Source organism: Drosophila mauritiana, chromosome X, assembly GCF_004382145.1.
Source record: "Drosophila mauritiana strain mau12 chromosome X, ASM438214v1, whole genome shotgun sequence".
NCBI lineage: Eukaryota > Metazoa > Arthropoda > Insecta > Diptera > Drosophilidae > Drosophila > Drosophila mauritiana.
In genome coordinates, this window is record NC_046672.1 from 2,603,645 (window position 1) to 2,625,253 (window position 21,609).

Here is a 21,609-nt window from a genome sequence, read left to right on the forward strand (position 1 = left end):
CCAAGTAAACAAGAACCACAGCCGCTTGGCTCACATGCCCCTCACAAGACCCACAGACCAGCCTTTCTCTGTGGAAACCCCACTACTTAAGCCCGACCCAACTCATTTGCTATTTAAATGGAAGTTGACTCGAAGCCGGAACCCACCGGCACGTGGGTAATATCGATTGAAATGGAAAAGAAACTGTATTGTCCTGTGCTGTGGCACATTTCAAAATTTTCCGTTCCCTGCGGCTCCAGATACTCAGAAGCAGTTGGAATTTGATGCATTTCGAAAGTTTTTTTTTTTTTTTTTTTTTTTTTTTATTATTTCTTACGTAACTTAATTCCCAGGTGTTTATTAGAGAAACAACCAATTTGCTGATATTTATTACAATGAATTATTTCTAGAGTGGCTAATAAGTGAATGTCCCTATAAGTCACCTTCTGCTCAACCCAACAAGAGCGCATTCCATGGTGTATACAACGAGTAATAACTTGTAGGCATTATATATTTAAGGATTGGGGCTCTGCGTCTTTTCTAAGCTCCAATGTCAAGTCAATAAACATTAAAGCAAATGACGCAGTGGCGAACGGAATTGGTTGCTGTTAGTAGAGGGGTTGCTTGTAGGCGAAAGTGCAAGTTCGGAAAGTTCGTGAACATGGGCCCGATTGATGTGTTGGGTATAATCTAAATGATATGATATTTGGCAAAGTAAACATCATTATTGTAAAAAAAAAAGTATTTGAAAGTTGATCCCCGAGGTCCGAATGATAGGTGTGTTGGAACGACTTGTACATTGAACACCCTGTACGAACTACACCACCCTGTAGGTAGATTTGTTCATCCCCCAACTAGCAGGGTTTCGTGTTTCTGTTTCTTTATCATTATTTTCCCGTTTCTTGTTGTTTTTGTGCCATGGCATGACCTAACCGACTAAGCCAACAAACTGACCCAAGCACACCCTTCACAACTTCCCGTCTCGTCCGTTGTTGGACACTTGTCATCCGTCTGCAAAACCGCTTTCAACCTAAAACCAACCCGTACGCCGTTTAGGGGAATTGGACCTACGGACGGAGACTCGTGCAATAATTGTGTTGCCTCGTTGATGGGGTTTGTCTTTGGTCTATTGCGCACTATTGGTGTTGACCATTGTTGATTTTTTGTTAATGTTTACCTTCTACACGTTTGCCGTAGTTCCGTGCGTAGTAGTTTTCTTGGCAAACTACTCAATCTCATTTAAATAAATAAGACTTGCGGACTCTCCCCTATTCGCAGTAATGCGGGTCGATATCTATAGATGGAATCTAGATGGTGCGATACCAATTGGTATATGTACTGATATTCCTTCTATAATTTCCGTTTTTGATATTGTTCGTTGCAGTACAACTTTTTTTTAGCACATTTTTCCAGATGCCGTTAAGCTGTTGCTTAATTTATAATTCCTGTTTGATTTAACACCTCCGCTTTATTTTAGGTCTCTTGATAAATATGTGCAGTTGTAAATTAATGGCAACAAAAAGATTTCCTACCCGCCCCACCCATAGGCGGCATGCATAAGGCATAAGTAAATAAAAAACGCTGTTGTTTTATTGTTGTTTCTTTTTTTGGCTTTTAGTGTAGTATTTTTAATGCTGATAAATGGCAGTTTAAAGTAGTGATAAGATTAAGGTTTTTACGGCCAGAGGAATAATGGAAGAAGAAGATACCAGGAGCTTATCACATTTCTGCCAGAATTGCATCTGTGTTCCATTCCATCGTGTTCCGGTCTCTGCAGGTGTTTCGCTGCCAAAGCGTTACACACATTTGACCGAGGAAAGTTTGCTCGCCATCTCGCTCTGAATCCGTGCCCCTCTCATTGTTCTGTGCTCTCCCTTTCTCTTTCTGTCACTGCGTTGCGTTACATTCCCACTCGTTCCGCCGTCCATCACATACACATATGTGTGTTGGCGTGCGTCAGCGATAATAATTTGGAATTTGAGTTGTCGTTTTCGCTCTGTTTCGCTCTTTCTCTCTGCGTTTCTGTTTCTCGGTTTCGTTTGAGCTTCTCGAGTTCTCAGTTCATTCGCGACCTTAAAGGCGGCCGCACATGTTGCACGCTGAGAAAAACGGACCAGACCAGAACACAAATAAATAACCCAAATTGACAGTAAAATATTGAAAATCACAAAGATCTCCCCATTTCTGTTTTTTTTTTTTTGTTTCTGTTTCGTGAGAGTGTGTTGTTTAAATTCGAATGCTTTTTGTTTGGCTTTTCTCTATGGTTTTTACGGTTTTAACAAACCGCAGTGCTAGGCTAAATTTAGCCAGAAATTCAAAATAGAACAAATTGGTTTTTGAAAATGCAGCAAAAACAGCAACAATTCGTGTAACAAATCGAAAACAACCACTAATTTGTTTACTTGATTTGAATAATATTAGGCAATGTGACTGTGAAGCGCCAACACTAAATAAAAAGAATCGAAACTAAGCTAAAATCAAGAAGTGATTTAAACTACCCAAAACAGAAAAACTGTGCCGCTTTAGACGCTTTAAAAGTTTCAAAGAACCGAAAAGGAAATACTCTAACGCCTAGAGTATTTAACAGACCATTAAAAACCTGATGGCAACAACAACAACCACGCAGGCAGCAGGAGCTGCACCAGCTCTCAATTTATTGCCCGCCAGCAATAACAACATAAATAATACACTGAACAACAACAATAACAATAACACTAGTAACAGTAATAACAATAACAACAACGTAATAAGCCAGCCGATTAAAATACCGCTGACCGAGCGCTTCTCATCGCAAACATCGACGGGCTCGGCGGACAGCGGTGTAATTGTTTCCAGTGCATCGCAGCAGCAACTGCAGTTGCCACCACCACGCAGTAGCAGTGGCTCGCTGAGCCTGCCGCAGGCGCCACCTGGCGGCAAGTGGCGGCAGAAGCAGCAGCGCCAGCAGTTGCTGCTCAGCCAGGACAGCGGCATCGAAAATGGTGTCACCACCCGTCCATCGAAAGCCAAGGACATCCAGGGTGCGGGAAAAGCCAGTCACAATGCCACAAGCTCGAAGGAGAGCGGCGCGCAGTCGAACAGCAGCAGCGAGAGCCTGGGCAGCAACTGCTCCGAGGCCCGGGAGCAGCAGAGAGTAAGGGCCTCCTCCGCCCTGGAGCTCAGCAGCGTGGACACTCCCGTGATCGTGGGCAGTGTGGTCAGTGGCGGCAACAGCATCTTGCGCAGCCGCATTAAGTACAAGAGTACGAACAGCACCGGAACCCAGGGATTCGATGTGGAGGATCGCATCGATGAGGTGGATATCTGTGATGACGATGACGTCGACTGCGATGATCGCGGATCGGAGATCGAGGAGGAGGACGACGGCGTCAATGTGGACGACGATGTCGAGGAGGCCGACAACCAGTCGGACAATCAGTCGGGTATTATAATAAACCTCAAGAGCAAAACCGAACAAGAGGAGGAGGTGGACGAGGTGGATGCCAAGCCGAAGAACCGACTTCTGCCACCGGATCAGGCGGAACTCACAGTGGCGGCGGCCATGGCACGTCGACGCGATGCCAAGAGCCTGGCCACCGACGGCCACATATATTTCCCGCTGCTCAAGATCAGCGAGGATCCGCACATTGATTCGAAGCTGATCAATCGCAAGGATGGCCTCCAGGACACCATGTATTATTTGGACGAGTTCGGCAGTCCCAAGTTGCGGGAGAAGTTCGCCCGCAAGCAGAAGCAGCTGCTCGCCAAGCAGCAGAAGCAGATGATGAAACGGGAGAGGAGGAGCGAGGAGCAGCGCAAGAAGCGAAACACCACCGTGGCATCCAACTTGGCGGCCAGCGGAGCGGTGGTGGACGACACCAAAGATGATTACAAACAACAACCACACTGTGATACTAGCTCTAGGAGCAAACATAACTCGGTACCCAATCCACCCAGCGGCCACCTCCATCAGAACCACAACCATCTCGTTGTGGATGTGCAAGAGGATGTGGCTGATGTGAATGTGGTTGCCACCAGCGACGTGGACAGTGGTGCCGTCAAGATGCGCCGCCACAGCCACGACAACCACTACGACCGAATCCCCCGGAGCAATGCTGCCACCATCACCACCCGCCCTCAAATCGACCACCAGTCCCAGAACACCGAGGACGTGGAGCAAGGAGCCGAGCCCCAAATCGACGGCGAGCCAGATCTGGACGCGGATGCGGATGCGGACAGCGATGGGAGCGGCGAGAACGTTAAGACTGCCAAATTGGCCAGAACACAGTCCTGCGTCAGTTGGACCAAAGTGGTGCAGAAGTTCAAGAACATACTAGGTAAAATATATGCTCTAAGCTTAATCGGAAGCTAACTATAGGATAGTAATTAGTACACAGACTACATAGTATATAGACTTCAAAGCCCCAGACTTTGCCCCTTCATAGAGATTTTCCACAATGGATATATAGAAATAGCAGAATGTCTCTTATCAATTGTTTTAAACTGTGATTTCTAAAGTCTTTCATTTCCTTTCTTCTATTTGTAGGTAAGTGTTGATTGAATGGAAAACACAAATTCCTCATAACTCCCGAGGGTTATCGTATCGGGTGAGATTGTTCTATGTACACACACATATGCACGCATAGATAAGTATTCTTTATACGTTTATGGGTGCGGAAAATTTTCGGAGATTTAATGTAAAGTGATAAAGGTCTGGCTGTGCTCTCTGCTTCCATTACTCGTCATTAGTCAGCGAGTGAAATGATGATGTATAATGCAAAATAGTTTGATGAAACATACGCACTTTGTTGCATATTTTCTGTTTCTGTTGGGGAAGTTGGGTCAATAACCCAGCAACGAGTACATTTTTCCATTTTTCCGATAGCTTTGTCTTCAGATAAACGAGGGTGGAGATGATATACGCCTATATGGGATCTTATTCTCCCTTTTATTGCCATATGTACATGTAAAATGTGATCTTGGCTTTATCGTGGAGCGCCGACGATAAGGCAAAGCGGAATATTCTCGCTCGGTCTCTACAACAGGCCATTTCTCTGTTGTTGCATTTGCTCGTTGATAAGAAAAAATCCGACGATGGGCAGGGCAGGGCAACAGCACCGACTTACGCCAGCTGATGTTGATTTCTTCGCCAACTCATCTACATAGTATACTTTATGACTGGCAAACTTTGGATTAAGTGTATAGGTTATAATTATAACGAGTAGAAATTAGTGCGCACAAAATGACCGACGAGTTTGAGGACTGACTTATGGATAATATAACTTTTCCGACGAGCGATCCAGTTACCTGCCCACCTGTGTCATTCGATAGCGTAGTTAGTACTTGCAGTTGGTTGTTTTTTTTAAGATTCCACTACCCACTAAACGGTTGTCAGTTGCATCACTTGGGAATCTTGGCCCGTGAGCTTAGCTAGCAAACGAAGCGTTAACGCCGCGGTGCGAAAAGTGGTGAGTGGTGAGTGGTAAGTGGCTAGTGGCATTCCCCTGGCTGGCTGCTACGATTCCAGCGTATGGAAGGCACTGTGTCACAGCGTGCTTGTCACCTCGGTATCATCGCCATATCATCATCAGCCCAAGGCATCGTCTCAGTTCCCATCCGGCAAGTCGTAGAAGTGATTTGTAGCTTTTCGCAGATGCTGACTGATAGCAGGAAGGTTGGCGAACTATATACATATATATTTTTGCTTTACTCCACTCCCAACCCAACTCCCTCCCCGGGTTTCTCGCTGTGTAGAGGTTAAGTCAAAGCTACGGCAGGCTGCATGATCAGAGATCGGCGGTAAAGAGATCAAGAGGCACGCGGCTATACTGCTTACAGCGCTGATTATATATAGCCATATATATAGACCCGATTCCCGTCGAGGGGGTGGCAGGGCAGAGAATGGGAAGACGGGAGGAATTGGGGATTCGGGAGCAGAGATTACGCCGTGTTAGCTGCTGCTGTTGTTCTTTTTGTGTTAACGCTCGACAATCACGCGCTCGTTTCATAAAACGGATGACAGAGCAAAAAACTTTTCCAAAAATATCAAAGCCCAACAACATGCATATATTGAGCAGCTTGTGAAATGTATTTTTACGTATATGTACATATATGTATTATATACATTCGAATATTCACTAAATCTGTGACCAAACGGAGGCGTGTCTCTGTCGTCTTGTTATTTTTTTCGTTTTTTATGCCGCCCTCTCACCTCATTTCCTTTCTACCCTGCCCTGCCTCACTTTCGATTTGGGATTTGAAATGGAAAAATATGTTTTTGTGTATTTCACTGAGTATTTGGGAATGTAATATGTATATTTGCAACTGGTATTATTATTTGGTGGCAAAGAGGAGGGGGAATCCCTATATTGATGCTCCATATTGATCTGATTAGTACAATACTGCAATTTGTGTATTTGTATTTGCACACCGATAGCGATGCAACAGGTGATTAGTGATTAGTGTTGCTATTTTCGTCAGTTACAGCGAGGGAAATGTTTTATTTAGCATTTGCCCAGCTGTTTTCCATTGCCGATACGCGTCTGCTTTTATTTTAATTGGCTTTAGTTGATTTTATGCTATGTCAACTCGCATTCAATACTCGTGTTTGATCAGCTGCGAAAGGAGCGTTTTCAATGGGTTCTAGTTACTTACTAGATACCAGACACTAGTACTAGACACTAGTAGTTCTCTTTAAAATGCACCTCACGAACTATTGATTTCTCTTCGGCGAAATGGCTTCCTCTGCTCCGATTTGTTTGCGTTTTGTATATTTTCCGCACTTTGAGGTCTTCTAACGATTGGGAATGGATGGGGAGGCATTTGGACGTTCCGTAGATACAAAAGAGAAGAGTGTTGCCCGATTTTATTGGTGGCATTCAAAAGTATGCTATGGAAAGTTCTGCCGATGCAGCCGAAAGACGCTGCGATAAAAGCGACCGATGATAATGATGCAGGTGACAATGGCTGGTGGATTCATTTCTAGAAGGTTGCCAAGTGCTGCAGATTGTGGGGCATCTCGTGATCTCCGCCCGCGTGGGTCGTCATCTGGCCATCCCTCTTGCACCGCCTCGCTTAGCGATCTCTGGCCTCTCTTTTGCCCAAAAACCGTGATCGACAGATAGCTTTCTTAGCCAATAAAATAAAATAAAATCAATTCGATTCGATTAAATGAAGTCTATATGTGCAAACTATATATACTGCATATGCATTATACTGGCACTGATAGAGTATATTTTTTAATAGTCAGCAACGGCAAGGTGAAGATTGCGCATCAAATATATAAAAAATAGTCTAAAAAACAAGGGCTATACGTACTCGTACATACATTTACCCTTCAGACGTTCCAGTCTTGGCTGATCTCAAAGGGTTTATTGTAAAGTGTTTTTCTTATCCCTCAAAGTAGGTGGGCAAATCCAAGTGGGGATTATCGTTCTACATCCTTGAAATAAAACTAGTTGGGTGTTGCGTAAAGGTTTTCATTCAATTCAGAAGCCCAACTCAGTTGGGGGATAGCCTGCTCTAATCGTGGGCATTTAGGGCGTGGTTCAACTGAACCCAAAGTTCGTGCGGCGATGACTCCACTCCGCACAGATATCTATCTAATGGTGGGGTTGCAAAATGCCAGTTTTTCGGGGTAGATCCCGATTATTGTTTGGTAACGCGCCTTCCATTTTCCTTTATTGCTCCATCCGTCTGCGTTAGCTTCCTCCGCCTCCGCCGTTCCGAATGGGGGGATGTTCGCCCCTCAATGTGGTGGTACTGCGTCATGGCATTTTGCATGCCACCGCACTGCGCCGCCCACAACCGCCCACGCCCCCTTTTGCGGCTGAGTGGTGCCAAATGCTTGTATATCGATTAGTTTCCGTCGACGGTGGCGGCGGCACAACAAATTGCTTTGCCGCTCGGACAGCTCCAACTGTTCCACCAGCAGCAGCGGCCCATGTTCCACCTTTCTGAATGTTTGGCCAGCGGGAGGGGAGCAGTGTGTTCTACCCATTGATAATTTGATTGATTTGGTCGCAGTCCTGTAGAAACTCAGTTGATTAATGTGAGAATGGCAGCGGAGGAACCAAAACAGAAACGATTTACAATTGATTAATCGATCAAATCGATAAATGCACATTGAAATGTATATAACTGTATGTATATTGATCCTTTGCGATTCTTTCGAAAGTGCGAAGGCCACAGCGTCGTCTAGCAATAATTTGTATATCGATTGACAAAGTTTATGGGCCAATAAAGTAAATTGGTTTATAAGCTAGCACGCAAATATTTTATTATCAATTTTATTATCATTTACTAAAGCTTTTCAACTTTGAGTACCTTGCTAACATTTCGCATATGGATCTTATCTCTTCGCCGCTGCAGATGCAATGAGAAACAATGTCAATGCTATTGGGGCTTTCATTTTCGTCGCATTTGTGATTCTAATTGATTCATTAAAATAAAATAAATTTGATTTGCACTTGCACTTGCATGTGCTGCGTGGTGTATCCTTTGATTGGTCTTCTCCGCCGTATTCTCTTCGAATTCTTCTGGCGAATCTTCGTTCTCCGCTCTGCCTCATTCTTCTCCGCCGCCGCCGCCGCCGCCGCATTGAACTGTCAGTTGTCTGTCGTCAGAAAAAGGCAGGGGCCATAAGGGGGCGTGGCTGTCGCATGCTTGACCACGCTTGGCTGCCACTGTCTTTCTTCTGTCGACTGTCTTCAGTCGTTCTGTCTTCTGCGTCTCCGAACCAGCGTCTTCTCTGCCTTGGCCTTATCACAATTTTCCCTCAATTAAAATTTTCCCCAAAACCGCAACAAATTGTACGCGATTATTATGATGGGGATGGTCTAAGATTAGTAGGCTTTTGAATTTTTTCAAGCGCGTTTTAAACGATCGAAGAATCGGTGGACCGCATTCGCGTGTGGGTCGCGTGTGGAACCCACCGATCGCCCTTCGTGTGGCATTCGAGTGCGATCTGTGGGTCTCTCAGCTGTCGTTCGTCGTTCGTGTTGTCCTCTGCCTTCTTCCATTTTTTGTCGCCAATTGTGCAACGGTAGCTCGAGCGATCGGATCGTTGGATCGAAAGCGGAACGAAACGGACGGAACGCATCGGATCTGATCGGAGGAGGAGCACTCCTCTTCTCTCGCTTCTTCTTCTCGCCCCTTCTTCCTAAAAAAAAAAACATTCGAAAAATCGAAGATCGTACTATTTCGGTTCGCAATTTTTTTTACTGTGATATTCCACTTTGTTGTTGTTTTCGGTGGTGCCGCGTGTTTGCATTTTTGCTATTTGAAGATCGATCGATCGATTGATCTGCACACAAAGCGAACGAAACGTCAAGTGACCGAAAATAAAAACTAGGCCAAAGCCTGCCATCGTACACAGAGAGAAAAAGCATTTAGAGTTTGTATGCAGTGAACCAACCACATTTGGCATCGCCTTAAATAAGGCCTATATTTTTTGCATTCGAAACTGGAAAATTGGACGTTAGATTTAGATTACCCATTCTGAAACACAAGCACTTGGTGCAGATACATTTGTATCTGTGAAAAAATGCTCTTAGGAGTGAGCTTGCGTAATAAGTAGGAATTAAAGCAATTGCTTACGTACGTGTATACACTTCGTATATTCTCCAAGATATGTTGCTTAAATTCTATAAATTCTCAAATATGTTTCATCCAAATAATGAGTTTCGAATATAGGTTTCAACTAATTTAGCTGCCGTTCTGCACAGGCTTTGATTTCATATATATATATACATATTTTTTTGCCGTGTAAGGCAGGCATCACTCTACCGCCACTCGCACGGTGGTTCAGTGGTTCAGTGGATCAGTAAACCAGTGGTGGCCACTACTCCCCGCTCAAGGTGGATAAGTCACAGGTGGTGCCCGTGGCGGTGCCGCGCGGTGTCCGCAAGGTGGTGCGAGTGGTTCGCAAAAAGAAGCTGGCACCCGGCAGTGGGTCAGTGAACGAGGCCAGTGAGTCGGATGGTGCTGGCTCTGGCACCACTACCTCCGGCAGGCAGAACTCCATAGACGCCAGCAAACCGCCCGCCAAGGTCATCAAGAATAAAAGGGGCTCCCTGGGCGGCGGTGGTGCAGCGCCACCCATACCGTTGGCCACCAAAAAAAAGAACAAACGTCGATCGTCCAGCGATGAGGAGGCGAGCTCCTGCAACGAAAGCCCCACCGAATCCGAGCCGGAATCCGGTTCGGGCAGCTGCTCCAGCGCAGGCAGCGAATCTGATTCGGACAGCGAAACCACCAGCAGTAGTTCCTCCACCACCGAGTCCTCCAATGCGGATCGCAAGTCGAAGGCCAATGGCAAGCACAAACCCCTTTCCGCCGCGGCCAAGGCGGCCCAGTCCGCCTGCTCGTCGTCCTTGGTGGTGGCCGCCGCTCTGAAGAAAAGCAAACCGCCGAACCGGAGCGGCAGTGGGGCCAGCATCGCCAGTGCCGGCGGAGGAGGAAAGCAGTACAAGGACCCAAGTACAGAGATAGGACCTAGAAGAACACCCCCAATATCCCAGATCCCAAAATGTGAACCACGCACACACCCGACATCCTTTATCGATGTAGATATAAATACATAAAGATAGAACGATAGAATTTGTTATGGAAAAGCGAAAAGTACGAAGCATCTGAAGATGTGTGACCACCAAAATCGACAGTGATGCGAGAGGCAGTAGCAGCTGCCCCATCATCATCATCATCGTCGTCATCATGAGCATGAACATGGCATCGGCATCTTTGGCGCCAATGCCAAAATTAATTAGCAACAAAAATGCAAAGGGCTCGGTCGCAAATTGCAGGGAAAAATCAGGCACTTAGTTTAGTTGCTATCTTATGTTAAATGTATTAAACCTAATCAGTATGATCGCAAGCGATAGTTAGAGATGCAGGTGTGACATAATTTTAATCTCTTTTAATACTCTTTGACTTTCTCAAAAGACTTTATTTTGCAACTCGTCGCGCGGAATACACTATCCACATCCTTTTATCTCTGTTTCTCGCACTCCTAACCGCCAACTTGCCTTGTCCCATCAATCCGAACTCTTCTGTCTGTATCTCCAACCCGTGTTTGTTTAGTTCTTCACCCCCGTGACTCTTCTATCTTCCCTCCATTCCTCGTTCCGCTGTTTTTGTTTCGAGATGATCCCTGAGCAGGGACGATGACTGATCGTTATCCTGACCACATCTTGTGTGATTCGTGTCTGATTTGTGTGCAGGCATGAAACAACTGATCGGCAAGCTGAACGACCTGTGGCCCGAGCACAGTGTTGCACTGTCCATTCCAAAGGAGGTCGATAGGAGCAAGGAGAAGCTGGAGGGCGCCTGGGAGACGACAGGTGTATAAACCATCAATATTTACGATTTACTATATATATGTGTGTGTGCCTAGGATGAGGGAATCCAACTTGCTCCCACATACCAAATACTTGAACTAACGAAATATCATTTTGCTCTTGTGCCCCAAACCAAACAGGTCGCGATGGTTCTAAAATCACAACAGTTGTTGCAACACCCGGCCAAGGCACCGATCGCGTACAAGAGGTCTCCTATACAGACACAAAGGTCATCGGCAATGGCAGCTTCGGCGTCGTGTTCCAGGCCAAGCTCTGCGATACCGGCGAACTGGTGGCAATCAAAAAAGTTTTACAAGACAGACGATTTAAGGTGGGTGCATCAATTGAATTGAATCAACATGTACTGATCCTGACTAACAATGCCACTTTCTCTTCACAGAATCGCGAATTGCAAATAATGCGCAAACTGGAGCATTGTAATATTGTGAAGCTTTTGTACTTTTTCTATTCGAGTGGTGAAAAGGTAAGATCTGCTTGCCGAAGGTCAAGTAGCCGATCAAGTAGCAACCTTTTTGGGGGAGGTGGACTGCTGAAGTTGCCAGCATTGGTAATTACTTAGTACGTTTCAGTTGAAAATCCATCATCCACGAGCGAGTGGAATGCGAAAGAATTCAGCTGTGCTGAGTTTTAAGCCAATTATGTTGATGGTTAAACCGTACTAAGTATTTATTTTCAGCTGAACTGAGCTTTAGCTTAGCACTTTATGACCGTTTTATGAGTTAAGCGATTGCCGAATTGAAACGAATCTCTTTCACTTGCATATTGAAACTGATACTGACTGAACCGAACCCGTTTCGAAACTGAATCTGAATCCGAATCCGAATCCAAAACCGAACTCGGAATCGGTCACTAGCTGGCCGAGTTCCCCATCGATTTGGGCATATTCGCGAGTGTGCTGAAGCCCCAGGTATCCCAGATCTCAAAGTTATCAGTTCTCCAGCTCAGATCATTCAGCGACTTGCTCTCACTCGATCTTGATCTTTCTCTATCTCTCATAAACGAATCCGAACGAATCCCCCGCTATCTATTAGAGAAATGTACAATGAAACGTGCAGAAGATCACACCGCATGGTACTCGTACAATCTCCCGTGAATCAATGATATCCTGCTGCTATGCTAGTTTGCTAGACTCAGTTAAATGTCGCCGACTGTACAACCCCGATCAAATAAAACGCATGTTGACAGCTCGCAACTGCATCGGTCAGCTTCCCCCAAAACCCAGACTCACATACGCATCCACACCATGGATCATTTGCGCCCAAAACACTCCGATGTCGTATCCTAATCGATTCTTTCTCCCCCCTCCCCACTTTGCAGCGTGATGAAGTATTTTTGAATTTAGTCCTCGAATATATACCAGAAACCGTATACAAAGTGGCTCGCCAATATGCCAAAACCAAGCAAACGATACCAATCAACTTTATTCGGGTGAGTCCTCCACTGCACTCCGTGTCTACGCACTCGGCGCTAACTTCCCTGCTCTTTCGCCCGGTTAGCTCTACATGTATCAACTGTTCAGAAGCTTGGCCTACATCCACTCGCTGGGCATTTGCCATCGTGATATCAAGCCGCAGAACCTTCTGCTCGATCCGGAGACGGCTGTGCTGAAGCTCTGTGACTTTGGCAGCGCCAAACAGCTGCTGCACGGCGAGCCGAATGTGTCGTATATCTGCTCCCGGTATTACCGCGCCCCCGAGCTCATCTTTGGCGCCATCAATTATACAACAAAGATCGGTGAGTACTATATCCTCATACCATCCCATACCATGTAATCCTAATCCTGCATTTTTCAGATGTCTGGAGTGCTGGTTGCGTTTTGGCCGAGCTGCTGCTGGGCCAGCCCATCTTCCCTGGCGATTCCGGTGTGGACCAGCTCGTCGAGGTCATCAAGGTCCTGGGCACACCGACAAGAGAACAGATACGCGAGATGAATCCAAACTACACGGAATTCAAGTTCCCCCAGATTAAGAGTCATCCATGGCAGAAAGTAAGTGGCTAGTTGCCAGGAAATGAATTGGATCGATTATGATTTTCGATTTCCCTCGCGCTTTTCACGCGCTCATGTTAACCGCCCCTCAGCACTCTTCTCGGGGGAGGAAACTCCATTTTCCCCTGGAACAAGCACCCAAAGCACTCATTGTTAATTTACCACAAGTGTTTCTAACCGAAAATTGTGTGTACATACAAACTCGTTGCAGTCACTACTCGAACGCACCCAATTTCCAAACGCCCTAAACCAGAAACAACGATTGCGAGTAAGCCAAGAAACGAATTGAAAACATCAAGCAAAAAGCGTTAAGCAAAATGACCAAATTAAATAAGCACAAATGCCAATCGCAGCCACATTTGCTCTTCAAATCATGCAGGGTCGTATCATGACTACTCAAGTGATTGTGGGCGCATCTAGATCCAGATACAGATTCCCATTCTTGCTTGATCTTGATCTCCCAACTGATAAGCCTGGTTTATCCCAAAAGCTTTCACTCAGTTATGTATTAACTGCGGGAGCCTACAGATGCAGCCGCCTCAATCAATCCGCATTTCATGCTCAACTGCATACATTGGGATGGGTACAAGTATCCAGATTCCGCTTGGCTTTCGGTTCATGCTTAGCTTTTCGCCAGCCCTCCCAGCTGTACAAAGAAGTTATACATTTGATTGATTTATTGGATTTGATTTGGAGTTGAATTTAATTGATTGTTTTGGTTTCTTGCCCTACTGCCTACTGCCGACGTTTGTTTTGATCCGTAAAAAATGAAGAATGGTCGGTGCTGTTTCGTGCTGAATTCCGAAACGCGTCGATCAAATATCTGTAAATACGAACGCTTCCTCTGTGTTCTCGTTTGTGTTCTGTCCATATCTACGATGATTGCCTTACTGCCCGCCCCTTTTGCCCTCCAGTCCAATTCTGTCCCGCCAAGTTGTTGAGTCCCGCAAGAGAGTCCGTGCAAAGATGTCCGGTGGTTGAAAACGCTACTTAACCGGATGCTTCTCCCACTCCACAGGTTTTCCGTATACGCACTCCTACAGAAGCTATCAACTTGGTGTCCCTGCTGCTCGAGTACACGCCCAGTGCCAGGATCACACCGCTCAAGGCCTGTGCACATCCGTTCTTCGATGAGTTGCGCATGGAGGGCAATCACACCTTGCCCAACGGTCGCGATATGCCGCCGCTGTTCAACTTCACAGAGCATGGTGAGTGATCAGGTCGAGCAGACCCACGTGGGGCAGAATCGTTGCAACACTAATGTCGCCTTCAACCCGCAGAGCTCTCAATACAGCCCAGCCTAGTGCCGCAGTTGTTGCCCAAGCATCTGCAGAACGCATCCGGACCTGGCGGCAATCGGCCCTCGGCCGGCGGGGCAGCCTCCATTGCGGCCAGCGGCTCCACCAGCGTCTCGTCAACGGGCAGTGGTGCCTCGGTGGAAGGATCCGCCCAGCCACAGTCGCAGGGCACAGCAGCAGCTGCGGGATCCGGATCGGGCGGAGCAACAGCAGGAACCGGCGGAGCGAGTGCCGGTGGACCCGGATCCGGCAACAACAGCAGCAGCGGCGGAGCATCGGGAGCGCCGACCGCCGTGGCTGCCGGAGCCAATGCCGCCGTCGCTGGCGGTGGTGGCGGAGCCGGTGCGGCGACCGCAGCTGCCACAGCAACTGGCGCTATAGGCGCGACTAACGCCGGCGGCGCCAATGTAACAGGTGAGTAAGCGGTTGGCCATGCAGCTCCTCCCGCCTCCTACTCCTTTTCACCCCCTCACCTCTCGTTCCCAGTCATAGCATCAGTATTGCATCGTATCGTATCGTTCCTTCAGTTTCTAGCTTGTGCGCCATGTGACGGGCACTAATTTTCCAAATCAAGCCTCGATTTGCAGTACAGTTTCCATATTTGCAATAAAAAGCAGCATTTAATCACGATACGATACTTTGATCTTGGCAATGCGCTTGCCACACACAACCCCATACTTCATCCATTGCCCGATCCTTAGCTGGTGACCATCTCATGCTGAAGCAACATCGCAAGTTGCCGTTGTCGGGGAAGCCCTTCCAGCGCTATACGTCCAACATTTGATTCCAAGCTACCCGAGCACCGTTCCTGTATCCATCCATTAAAAGCACCTCCCGAAACCCAAGCACACCCAGGGAAAGATACGAATAGATCCAGTAGTAAAGAAGCCGTAGAAGAAGCATGCTATATGTGGGCAAAGAGTGGAAATTATGAATCAAGAATTACGAATCAAGAAAAATAATATTTTGCAGACTCAAGAGAATGATCTCAAAAACAAATTCTTGATGTAGTTACATTTTCAGTTAAATATAAATCAGTTATTCCCGTCACTTCAGTGGGGTTTTGTTAAAGGTTCTTAAAGTGGAGATCTTCAATAGAGTTCATCAGGGTTGCACTGAAAATGTCTTTCCAAGGTTTGCCTACTATCCATGCACTGAAAATCCTTTTCTGCAATTGTCCTTTTCGCCATATTTCGAATCGATCGGGATATAACGATCGATCACGGCTTTTTATGTCTATCTATCGCTATGGAACACTTGATAATAGAACCTTGTATTTCATTCGATTTCATTTGATTTCATTAAGTCATGTTTACTTTGGTTTTGGTGTGTCATTAGACGGCTAAAGAATTATGATTTTAATTTGTTTTTTGTTTCCTTTTGTTTTATTTACAGATTCATAGGGGAAATAGTAACATACATACACACACTAATATATATCCAGGCATATATATATAGTAATCATTATATATAACACCTACACCCACAACAACAACAACAGCAATTATATATAATAACCGTAAACAAGAATGGAGCAAGCCAATCCAATCCAGCAATCACAGCAAACTATATACACGAGAATAATTAAATTAATTAATGCAATTGATGAAAGAACAGCAGCAGCAGCCGCAGCAGCATCAACCGCACTTTCAAAAGAACTAGAAACAGCAAAGGCAGAAAATATAACAAAAGAAATATTTTACTTAGGTAAAACATTAAATTTATTTTAAATCTAAAATAAACTAATAAGCATTAAATAATAATACATGATAATGGTAAATAAACACACAATAATTATAATAGTAGAGCGAGCGCTGATCGATTGTCATTTTATTGCTGCCGCGCGTGGCGATATATATCTTTTAATTAATACTTTAAGTGATCCTCTCCGCCACTCTCTTCGTTAATTATTGTACCCTCCTATTTTTTGACGCCTTAAAGAAAAAACACGAAACATGTATATGTACATTGAAAAGAGTCACGCATATTTTTTTTACAACACCTTGATTTAGTACGTTTAACTTATGATAACTGATGGTAACACAATGGCGGGCGAGTTTTGTGTGGTTAGAGCTAAGATCTAACTAACTAAGAGTTTGCGTAGGTTAACCAGGGCATGGTCGTGCAACATGCAGCATGCAACACACTCACACACACACACACACACACACACACACGACCCTAAGACAGCAGAAGAAGGCAGAAGATTGCAGAAGAAGGCAGAAGATTGCAGAAGAGGAGGCGAAGATGAAGTAAAGTGGAGGAGAATGAGGAAGAGAAGGTACAGAACAGAAACAAAGCAAAGCCCCGAGCATAATGTTAATGTTATGTTAAAACCTAAATTTAATGAAAATTATTAACGCAGAGAAAACGAAAGAGAAAAGAAAAGAGAAAAAAGCAAAAAAACAAAGCAAAAGCGAAAGCGAAACTGTTTAAAAACTATACCTATAAAATATATAATCATTATGAATATAAACTATATTTTTTTTTCAACACGCATTATGTATACATACATACTGAATAAATAAATTATTTTTATTTTTATTAAATAATAACTATGATTATTGAGCAGCAAGTAAAACTCGATTCACAAGCCGAGAAAGCAGATCGAGCAAGCTAAGAACCCCTAATCGTATATATTTTTTTTCGCACTAAAATATATATGTACAGATACCATTATTTAGCCAGTAGATGAGTTAATGACCACATACGGACATACAGACGGAGGAGGAAGAGAGCGCAGGCGTGGAGCTGGCGCCTGAGAACCGGCGGCTTAGTTGCAATATGTAGATAAGGTCCAATTACCGGGTTCCCGCCACCGTAGAGCTCCATTATTATTCGCATACATAGTCAGTGTCGTCCTGCCTCGCCCCAAAAGCTCCTTCCCCGCTCCCCCCGCTCGCCACACTTTCCGCACAGAGCTGCTACTGAATATTATTAACAATTTCTTGCTCAGAGTGGCAGGAGGAAGAGAAAAAAGAAAGAGAAGAAGAAGGAAGCGAATTGCATATGCGAAATAATGAGAAATGAGCAAAACACTTATATTTATTTCTATAGCTTATTATAATCGACCTAAAACTAATTATTACGCTAATTATAAACGATTATTGAATACACACACATGCACACACGCAGAATAAAATACATTTTCCTAGTAACTTAGGCACACGCGAGTATAAAAGAGAACAACTGGAAAATCTTGAAAAATACAAAAAAAAAAAAACCATGGAAAATTAAACACGTTAGCTTATTTTTAGACTCGCTAATTACATAACACAATAACACACACACACACACACGTGCATACACCGACAATTGTATATGTAATGCTGTAATAATCATGATAATATTTAGATTCGTTGATGATAATGAGCAAAGAAGCCGTAATGATAATGATAATAAATGAATACAACAAAATCCAACAAATAAAAAGAGAAACAAATACAATATTTAAACAAAGTAAAACCTTCTGTTGTTGCCTTTCCTTTTGACCACCGTATCCACAGTATCATTTTGTTCAGTGTGTCGGCTGCATCTTCATTTTCCTCCCGGAGCAAAAATCTCCGAAGTAATTGGGCTCCAAATGGTTGGGATTCCATCGATTCTAATGGTGTTACCTATTCGCCATACTTAATGTTTAACTATAATTATTTGCATTTTCAGTTAAACATGAGTTCTTAAATCATTTCCATATTATTTCTTACTTAAATGGGTAGTGTGCATTCTGATTGAGCTCCTAGGAAATGGCTTGAAACTGTGTGCAAAGGTTGGGTCTCTGTTTGGGCCTCCCAAGCGCAACACCCCCAACATAAAGCTAATGCATACGAATTGCAATCCACATCTGTATATCTTTTCCTTCTTGGCTGACTCGTTTTGTAGGCTCGCAGTCGAACAGCGCCCTCAACAGCAGCGGAAGTGGCGGAAGCGGAAACGGAGAGGCAGCCGGCTCGGGTTCCGCATCCGGTTCGGGCTCAGGAGGCGGGAACGGCGGGGATAACGACGCTGGCGACAGTGGAGCAGCCGCATCTGGAGGCGGAGCAGCAGAAACCGAGGCAGCGGCGTCGGGTTAGCGCGAGCGAGGAGCTCTTTCAATGTAATGTTATTAGCAGGTTTTTCGCTCGGCCCGGGGATTCAGTTAACCCATTTCGGCCAAGAGCGAGATGACAACACCACACACACACACACACACACGCAGCTACACTCGAAATATGAAAGAGATGTCGGATGTTCCCCAGCAGAAGCTATGAGTAAATGAAATGAGACAAAGGAATTCACACACACAAAACGCCCAGTACCCTTACACACCCACACAACAATAAACCCATCCCTACACACACACACACCAACACAAACACACACACACATGTATGTATGTATATCTAGCTATATGCATTGGGCGCAAGCAAATATTTAGCATAAAATCGAAATAAAACCAAAAATCCACTTTAAACTATGCATAAATAATTAAAATAATTATCTGTACTATTAAAGACAAGGAGAAATCCCGGATGGAATGTTGAGAAATAATCGGAAGACCCCTCGCCCGCGTCCCAAACCTTCAATATAGTAAATAACACTTAACAACCAGCTCGCGGAACGTAATATAACTTAAGTAAAAACGCAGACGAAACTTGAATGAATACTTAGTGAAATAAATCAAAATTTTTGCCCATTTAACGTTTATATATATGCGCGGTTATACAAATATATAACGATCACAGCAGTTAGCAATCCATAGTAAAAGTAAACAATTAAAGGCGGCAAGTAAGAGGAACTAGCAAAAGGGCGGATACAACATAAACTAAACTCGCGCAAGTGCATCTATATGAGTACGATATAGATATTATATAAACATAGATATATATATATATACGAGATATTAACAAGAGTAGTTATCCCAGTAGCCACCCCCGACCCTCGAACCCCACTCAACCCCCGACCCTTGAACCGGAAACTCCCCAGATAACGAGAAAAAGAAAGAGAAAGAAAGAAAGAAAGAAGAATAACAACTCTCCACGAATAGCAACATTTTCCGTGGCCTGTTCTTATGTAACGTATAGCAAGTACGATTATCTAAGGAAGCGATCGTCAAAATGCAATATACACTAAACACTATACATAAAGACAAGAAATATAACAAATTGAGCAACAAGTAAGTGAATGTATGAATGAGTAAAACGCTTTTAGCGCGCGACGCCACCCATTAACTTAAATAAACAATGCAAATAAATGAGGTAATGAGATAGTGGAGCCACAATCTTGATATATGTAAAAGTAATCGACAAAGGACATTTAGCTGCAATTGAAAATTTAAACTAATTTAATACAAATTGAAGTAAAATACAATGAAACCGATGATGGTTTTAGTACGTAAGGCCTTAGATCGATCAACCGGAAACTCCTGCGCAACTATAGTATTGGTTCCAATCTATCTACTATATATACCTATGACAACCACCCAGTTAAACTGCTTACCATGATAGATCTCGTTTCCAAATTATGTCTGCGATTATGTCCCAGCACTTTAACCCATTTACCAGCAACTAAGTAAGCAAACAAAAGCGAAAAAGAAACCAGAAGGCAAAGGGCAAAGGGCAAAAGCAAAAGCAAGAGCAAAACCAAGTCTATTTGTATGTATTTCCATAGAACTCCTTATATATTGTACGAGAACATATTTTTTTTTACTAACTAAATGATACATTTATACAATTAATGAACGTTGAGTTTTGTGGCATCAAAACTAATTAAATTTAACTATATACATATATGTACACACCCACACAAGAACACAATCGAGCATTCAGACATACTCACGCGCACATACGTCTATAATTTCAAATAAATTAGAAAGAAAAAACCGAAGATTTCCAAACTAAGCCCCAAACATTTTAGTAATAATCTAAGTAAACAGCAGACAAGTTATATAAATCTTTAAACACACCCACTCACACACACACACACACCACACACACTCTTTATTTGTATTTGAAAATGTCAGCAGATGGAAAATGACAGCCCAAATCAATATATATTCAAACATATATATGCATAGAAAAACCAACTTATATATGATGAACAACTTCAGCGTTTCGCTTTAATTATGAGGCAACAACCTCATGAGAAATTCAAACCGAACATTAACTTAATTAACAAATAAACACAAAACTAAACTAAACAATAACAACAGGAAGCCCCAAATTCAAAGAGGAAATGAAAATGAACACGAGACAAATGCGTAAAGAAAACATTAATTTAAAAACAATAAAAATTACAAACAAAAATATATACAAATATGCGTATTTCTTCAATTCGGTGTGGTGGAAACAAAATGTAGTATACTTTTGGGCTGCGGAAGGATTGGGACAAATGTCAGTTGTTAGCTGAAATCCCACAATTTTCAACTTACTTTGGAAAAATTAACATATTTAATTCCTTCTTGATTCTTAACACCAGGACACCATAAACCGTAGAAGGTCAGAAAAAGTCTACTGAAAACCAACTAACGATCGTTGGTCACCTTCTGAAATTCCAGTTCGTCAAAAATCGGATATTTACAAGCTCGATTTTCTCCATAACTTGGAAAATAGGCATAACTATCAAAATTACAATTTGAATGATGTGAAAAATTGATTGAAAAAAAAATTTTTTTTTAATTTTTCGCATTTTTGGTTTTCAGTAGACACCCGCTACTGATTATCATCGCCTGGTATCTAAAATCGAAAAATCCAGAAATTTTTGACAAAAATGCGCATTTTGTTAACAAAATTTAGATATTTTTCGGTTTAAACTACCAGGCGAACTGGAATTCCAGGAGGTGACCAGCGATAAGTTGGTTTTCAGTAGACACCCGCTACTGATTATGATCGCCTGGTATCTAAAATCGAAAAATCCACAAATTTTCGACAAAAATGCGCATTTTGTTAACAAAATTTAGAGATTTTTCGGTTTAAACTACCAGGCGAACTGGAATTCCAGGAGGTGACCAACGATAAGTTGGTTTTCAGTAGAC

The 21,609-nt window shown here is 43.7% G+C and overlaps 1 protein-coding gene across 7 annotated transcripts in view; it reads left to right on the forward strand.

The window, feature by feature from the left end:
• LOC117148286 (protein kinase shaggy) overlaps positions 1–20,854 on the forward strand; it is a 43,178-nt gene extending 22,324 nt beyond the window's left edge. For 2 of the 7 annotated variants that reach the window (XM_033315605.1, XM_033315604.1), the window contains exons 3-10: positions 11,435–11,625; positions 11,695–11,778; positions 12,633–12,743; positions 12,812–13,049; positions 13,109–13,302; positions 14,321–14,510; positions 14,583–15,014; positions 18,480–20,850. In XM_033315605.1, coding sequence (XP_033171496.1) covers positions 11,435–11,625; positions 11,695–11,778; positions 12,633–12,743; positions 12,812–13,049; positions 13,109–13,302; positions 14,321–14,510; positions 14,583–15,014; positions 18,480–18,670 — 1,631 coding nt within the window. In that variant the 3' untranslated portion in view covers positions 18,671–20,850. Of the gene's footprint in view, positions 1–2,262; positions 4,296–11,434; positions 11,626–11,694; positions 11,779–12,632; positions 12,744–12,811; positions 13,050–13,108; positions 13,303–14,320; positions 14,511–14,582; positions 15,015–15,301; positions 15,547–15,995; positions 17,246–18,479 lie in introns of those variants that run through there. The other 5 variants (XM_033315599.1, XM_033315601.1, XM_033315603.1 and 2 more) reach the window with 5 other exon arrangements.
• Positions 20,855–21,609: the final 755 nt, after the last annotated feature.